This window comes from Dromiciops gliroides, chromosome 1 (assembly GCF_019393635.1).
Source record: "Dromiciops gliroides isolate mDroGli1 chromosome 1, mDroGli1.pri, whole genome shotgun sequence".
Taxonomy (NCBI): Eukaryota; Metazoa; Chordata; class Mammalia; order Microbiotheria; family Microbiotheriidae; genus Dromiciops; species Dromiciops gliroides.
The window spans coordinates 60,002,687-60,009,580 of NC_057861.1; the positions used below are offsets into that span (position 1 = coordinate 60,002,687).

The window sequence follows — 6,894 nt, forward strand, 5'->3', positions numbered from 1 at the left end:
ATATCTCCTTTCACTGGATGTTTTTAAGCTGAGGCACATGGAGGATATTTTAGAGGGAATTCCTATCAAGATAAAAGGCAGGGGCAGCTAGGTGGTGCAGTAGATAAAGCACCAGCCTTGGATTCAGGAGTACCTGAGTTCAAATTTGACCTCAGACACTTGACACTTACTAGCTGTGTGACCCTGGGCAAGTTACTTAACCCCCATTGCCTTGCAAAAAAAAAGAGAGAGAGAGAGAGAGAGAGAGAGAGAGAGAGAGAGAGAGAGAGAGAGAGAGAGATAAAAGGCAGACTAGGCATACTCTAGGGTCTCTTGCAACACAGAGTCTATGATATAATGGAGGAATAAGAGTCATGATTTGTTGGGGCTCAGGGAGAGGAAGGAGTAGGGGTCACTTACTGGGAAGAGGTCATGTCAGTGATGAGGACAAGCAAGTTTGGGTGGGGAGCTGGTTGGGGATGCTAAGGAGCTCAATCTGGGCTATATGGAGTCTACAGGGCCAGAGTTTTCTCCATGTCTGTCTTTGGTCTTGACCCTGGCCCCCATGCTTTTGACAGGAAGCCAAATCCCTATGTCTCAGCCATTCTGGAGTTGAGTGCCCTCGTGGCAAGCCGCAACAAGCAGCTGCTCTTATACTGGGATGGTTTGTACTACCTCACCAGCCAGGGGAGGCGCTTCTCCCGGGCCTGCCACCTAGTACACAACTTCTCTGATGCTGTCATCCAGGCCCGGCACCGTGTCCTTGACAAATATGGTCCTGAGGCCTATTTCAATGACAAAGGCAAAGGCAAAACCATGGACTTCATAGACATTCTACTGCTAGCCAAGGTTAGTACCAGGGGTTGTTGGGTGGAAGAATGGAAAGTAATTAAGGAACTTAGGGAGGCTCAGGAGGGGAGGAGGAGGGGAGGCCATTTTGGTATATACATTGGGCCTGGGTGGGAGTGGGGAGATATCCACAGACAAGTGTTATGAAACGTGGAGGCTAGCATAATGTGATGAGCATTCCTGGATCCACAATAGGAAACTGACCTAAATTTTACTATCTTCCTCAAAACCTGATTTTTTTTTTTTTGGTGAGGCAATTGGGGTTAAGTGACTTGCCCAGGGTCACACAGCTAGTAAGTGTCAAGGGTCTGAGGCTGGATTTGAACTCAGGTCCTCCTGAATCCAGGGTGGGTGCTCTATCCACTGCGCCACCTAGCTGCCCTCAATAGCTTTTTGTTTTTTGTTTTTTTAGTGAAGCAATTGGGTTTAAGTGACTTGCCCAGGGTCACACAGCTAGCAAGTCTCAAGTGTCTGAGGCCGGATTTGAACTAAGGTACTCCTGACTCCAGGGCCAGTGCTTTATCCACTGTGCCACCTAGCTGCCCCAAAACCTGATTTTCTTTGAGGCACCCAACACAATAAAGTCAAACATAAGAGAGTGTATTCAGGAAGGAGAAGGAGTAACCCTCTTCTCCTCTTCCATGGAGATGGAATAGCTACTTATAGCTGGCTTTAGGTATAGTTAGGTTCTAGGCAAGTCTAAGAGGGTCTTTGTTCTGGTTCTAGGCATATCAATGTCTCTGGCATTCAAGATTCACCTAAGAAGTATAAATGGTTGTAGTTTGAGCAAAGGAAGAATGCCCAGGTTCTAGATAATTCTAGGAGTATCCCAATTGCTGGATTTAGTAGATCATAATCCTTTTCATTTGTATAATGCTTCATGGGACAGTTAGGTGGCACAGTGGATAAAGCACTGGCCCTGGATTCAGGAGGACCTGAGTTCAAAACCAGTCTCAGACACTTGATACTTACTAGCTGTGTGACCCTGGGCAAGTCACTTAACCCCAATTGCCTCACACACACAAAAAAAGAATTGTTAGTTAATGTATAATGCTTCATACTTTGCAAAGCATTTCCACATAAGATCATGGCTTTAAAACTAGGAGGAATGTTAAGAATCATCTACTGTGACCTCTTCATTCTGCAGATGAGGCAAAGGAGGCCCATGGAAGATAAGTGATTTTCACAAGATAACACAGATAGAACGTAGCATACCTGGAATTTTAACAATGTCATGCATAGTATTCTATCATATTCCAGGTTATCTCTGTTCTCAGCATATGTATTAATCCCCTTGGCTCTAGATTTATCTTGGATAATCCCTATTGTCAGTTCTAACTATTCGGGAGGGGAAGGTCATCTCCAGTGTTCTGGTTATATCTAGAAGTATCCCTATGGTTCTATCTCTCAAGAAATTTCCTACATTCTAGAAGTATCTAGAAGTATAATAAGTTAGTCTCTTAGATTCTAAGTATGTCTAGGAGTATCTGGCTGGTTCTAAGCACATCAAGGGAGTCTAGGTGTTAACGGCCAAGGGATCTTGGTACAATGTGAGAGACAACACAGAGGAAAACTGTTCAAGACTTGTTGGAGAGAGAGTCATAACAATGGGAGAAAACTCTAAGAGAATCCCTGTGGCTGGTGCTAGGTCTCTGGAAGTAGATGAGGTTCATGCGTGGGTACTATACTCAGTATAACAAAATGACTTTTAGACTTATTAGAAGTGACTGAGGCTAGGAGGTGATACTGCTTGGGCCTCCTGAGCAGAATTTGTTCAAGGGGAAAGAGAACACCATGAAGCCTAAGTTTCTTGGGAATCTATTCCAGGATGAGGATGGGAAGGCTCTGTCGGACAAAGACATACAAGCAGAAGCTGACACCTTTATGTTTAGAGGTGAGAGTCATATGGAATGGGAGAGGAATGGGCTGGGGGTGGGGAGGTGGTAATGAAATTTCCTATTTAGTTTTTAGCCCTATTATCAGTCCCACCGAGTCCAGCTTTGACCAGAACTATCCCAGAGTGAATTATTCTCCCAATCTGGTACTGATATTTTCCCTCTCCATCCACAGGCCAGTGATGGGTACCCTAAATCTCCACATCCCACCTCTGAGTTCCTCTTTCCTCTCCATTCCCCCTAGGGTATGACACAACTACAAGTGGTATCTCCTGGGTTCTCTATAACCTGGCCCAGCATCAGGAACACCAGGATCGTTGTCGACAGGAGATACAGGAGCTCCTGAGGGGCCATCAGCCAGAAGAGATTGAATGGTCTGTATGGGCTGAGGCTGGGAATGGAGACTGAGATGTGTTCTGGGTTGTCCAATAGAAGTGAAGAAGGGAGAAGCCCCTACTCATCTTGGTCACAGACTAAAACACTCACAGATGAGCCACCCAAATCCCCACCTCCTCTTGGCTGGCCCTTTAGATGATGCTTCTTTGTCTATTGAAATTGCTCTTCCCATGCCGTTGTGATAGATTTGAAGACATCCCCAAACAGCTAGGATCTCTATACTACTGCTAACTTTCTTTTAACTTTTCACCACTATCACTCAGGTCTACAAGGCTGGAAGATTTCTATGTCAAAAACTCCATCCCACATATTAGCTTCTCTTCTTGAGCAATAACCCTATCTGATTCTCTTAACTTCTTACTATAAAAGACTTCAACACCAGAATGTTAGGGTCATGCAAAGTAATACCACCATCTTTCCTCCTGGGAATTGGAGGTGTACCTTCCCCTCTTTACCACCATGAGGATAATAGGTCTGTTATCCCTAGGGATGATCTGTCCCAGATGCCCTTCTTATCTATGTGTATCAAAGAGAGTCTGCGCCTGTACCCACCAGTTGTAACTGTCATCCGCTGCTGTACCAAGGACATTCAGCTGCCTGATGGTCATATCATCCCAAAAGGTGCCACCTGCCAGACAGCAAGAGGAGAAAGTATCATGGGATGGTAGATGGAGAGGGAAATTTAAGAGGGGAGGACATAGGGGGCAGCTAGGTGGTACAGTGGATAAAGCACTGGCCCTGGATTCAGGAGGACCTGAGTTCAAATCTGGCCTCAGACACTTGACACTAGCTGTGTGACTCTGGGCAAGTCACTTAACCCTCATTGCCCCACCAAAAAATAAAAATAAATAAATATTTTGGGCAGCTAGGTGGCACAGTAGATAAAGCACTGGCCCTGGATTCAGGAGGACCTGAGTTCAAATCTGACCTCAGACACTTGACACTTACTAGCTGTGTGACCCTGGGCAAATCACTTAACCCTCATTGCCCCACAAAAAAAGAGAGGAGGACATAAATATAGAAGTTCTCCAATATGATGAGGCCAAAGGGAGTCAACATGAGGAAACTAAGTCATGTCCATGAATATAGGTAGAAAGTTGGGAGAGGGTTACATCAGTAAGTTAATAAACATTAATTAAATGCCTCATATTCAGGCACTATGCTAAAGGCTAGCTATAGAAAGAAAGGCAAAAGTCCCTGCTCACAATTTAATCAAGGAGAAAACATATAAACAATTATGTCCAAATAAGCTATATATGATTTAATATATGACTGAATAAAATTAGTTCTCTGTTCCTCAGTTTCTTCATATATAAAATGGGACTAATACTTGTACTACATACCTTGATATAGGTTTATTATGAGGAAAGAACCTCAATCTCACTATAGTTGGGGAGACATCTTCCTCATTTTGACCCTGAGTTATGTTAGTACGCTGAAAATGTTTTCCACAGAAATATTTTCCCTTCTCTTCTATCCTTTTTTTTTTGCAGGGCAATGGGGGGTTAAGTGACTTGCCCAGGGTCATACATCTAGCAAGTGTCAAGTGTCTGAGGCCGGATTTGAACTCAGATCCTCCTGATTCCAGGGCTGGAGCTTTATCCACTGACCCACCTAGCTGCCCCTCTTCTATCCTTTATTAACAGGTGTTAGGTGTCTTGTCAACATCTTTGGAACCCACCACAACCCAGCTGTGTGGACCAAACCTGAGGTAGCTACACTAGTCCCTTTCCTCATGGCTGCCCAAGCTAAGGGACAGGGATACCCTTCTACAGTGGACACAAGATCAAGCATAGGACATACAAAGGAGCACCCACATATAATTCTCAGGATGGGGGGCTAGGCAGGGCAGAAAATACTCATCAACTATCTCCCTCCCCACCCCAAAGTGGATTCTAGTTTGTTTTTGCTTTTTCCTGAGAGTAGTCTGTCTGCCCTGATTACCATCTCTTCATTTGGAGGGAGGCTGTTAGTTAAGAATAAACATGACCTTGCACTCGTCCCCATCACACCCCTGTTCCATCCCCTAGGTCTTTGACCCATATCGCTTTGACTCCAACAACTCACAGAAGATTTCACCACTGGCATTTATGCCCTTCTCAGCTGGACCCAGGTGAGACCAATATAACTGCTTACTAAATGCCCTCCCTAAATTCCCCAGGAAATGTCCTCATCCCACTAGGTTTGAGTAGGCAGTTCTAATCTTTCATAAAACATGTGGCCCTGGGAATCCCCTCTTTATCCCTGCCCCATCTTTCATGTGGGAGAATCCTTTAATTAGGATTTGTTCAAGGCCTGGAACTGGGGAGAAAGTCTTCATCATCCCACTTCCATTGAGCAGGAACTGCATTGGGCAGAATTTTGCCATGTCAGAGATGAAGGTTGTGCTGGCTCTCACCCTATTACACTTCCGGGTCTTCTCAGACGGATACTTACCTCAGAGGAAACCAGAACTGATCCTCAGGGCAGAAGATGGACTGTGGCTGAGGGTGGAGCCAATTCTGGGTTCTTACAGCACTACGCCACACCTGGGCAAGAAGCCTCCCAGGAATGATGGATAGGCATTTTCTCCTACCTTGGGCAAGGGACTCTGGTGACTACCTGCTCCTTAAACCAGGGCCATTTTGAGTGTGATTATCCTGAATAAAAACACACTTTGTACATTGGCTTTCACTTTGTGTTTTTGTCCCAAGAAGGTTTGAGATAGAGACCAGGCATATGTTCCTAGCTTCAGTAACTGTAAAGAAACAGGAGTTGAAGTAAGCTTCATATCTATTGGCTGAGCTGGGCTGATTTGAGAATAGCCAGAGCCTTGCCTACAAGGGAGATGCTTACTCATCATAACTCCTCCAGTACATGCAATATTGAGTTGCAGGAGACTCTAAAGATAGCACCTCAGCCTAAGAATATAACTGAGGAAGTTTGCATCTGCATTCTATATTTCTATATAGAAGTATAACTGAGGCATAAAAAGCTGCAAGATCAGGCTGAAGAGCACACTGAAAGAAATGGAGCCTTGCTTTTACTAGATGTCCTCACTGACAAGATATTCCCCCAAACTGAAACATCCTTGAGATATTGAAGTCTATTTCATGCCTAAAGGATGAATTATCTCAAGTCTAACCTTGGGGATTCATTTCCTGGCAAACCATCTTAGCAGTTTTTTCAAGTATATGCATCCGTCATGTGTCTATCCAGGATTCAGTTGTGCCATAAGAAAAATTTGCATCTTCAGCTGTGTGCTACTGATGATCTTACATCAGGCTCCAGTGACCACTTGCCTGGTGGAATGGCTATACTTTTATATGCATCTCACTAGAGATTTTCTGTAGACTTTCTGCTTTTGAGCCTATGTGACCAACAGAACTTTCTTGCTTTGCTTCTATGAAAAGCATGCGATAGTCTGGCATAAGAGGAAGTTAAAGTTTCCTGAGTTCAACCACTCTTGCATATGCTGTCCAGTCCTCAAAGTTTTCTATTAGTTTAATAATATATGACAAATCACCTGCTTAGTACGGTTAGCAGCTAGCACAGTGTTTAGTGCTTAATACAGAGCAAAAAACTCCTCCCATAGTCTCCCTTTATATATCAACCTCCCAGCCATCTCTTCCTTTGCCATCCCCCCTTCCTCCTCCTCTTCTTCTTCCTCTTCTTCTTCCCTACTGCCCAGGATAAGCTCATGACCAGGAAATTCATCATGGAGATTGTTCCGGCTTTGCTCTGCATACCTCATCAGTCCCCTCAGTTGCTTCTGACCCTCTAAGGCTGGAGGGCA

The 6,894-nt window shown here is 44.5% G+C and overlaps 1 protein-coding gene across 1 annotated transcript in view; it reads left to right on the forward strand.

The window, feature by feature from the left end:
• Positions 1–5,680, forward strand: part of LOC122745210 (cytochrome P450 4F11-like) — a 28,847-nt gene extending 23,167 nt beyond the window's left edge. Inside the window, exons 6-12 of the mRNA XM_043990408.1 lie at positions 558–828; positions 2,656–2,722; positions 2,968–3,097; positions 3,607–3,740; positions 4,766–4,830; positions 5,150–5,232; positions 5,461–5,680. Coding sequence (XP_043846343.1) covers positions 558–828; positions 2,656–2,722; positions 2,968–3,097; positions 3,607–3,740; positions 4,766–4,830; positions 5,150–5,232; positions 5,461–5,680 — 970 coding nt within the window. The remainder of the gene's footprint in view (positions 1–557; positions 829–2,655; positions 2,723–2,967; positions 3,098–3,606; positions 3,741–4,765; positions 4,831–5,149; positions 5,233–5,460) is intronic.
• The last annotated feature ends 1,214 nt before the right edge of the window (positions 5,681–6,894 follow it).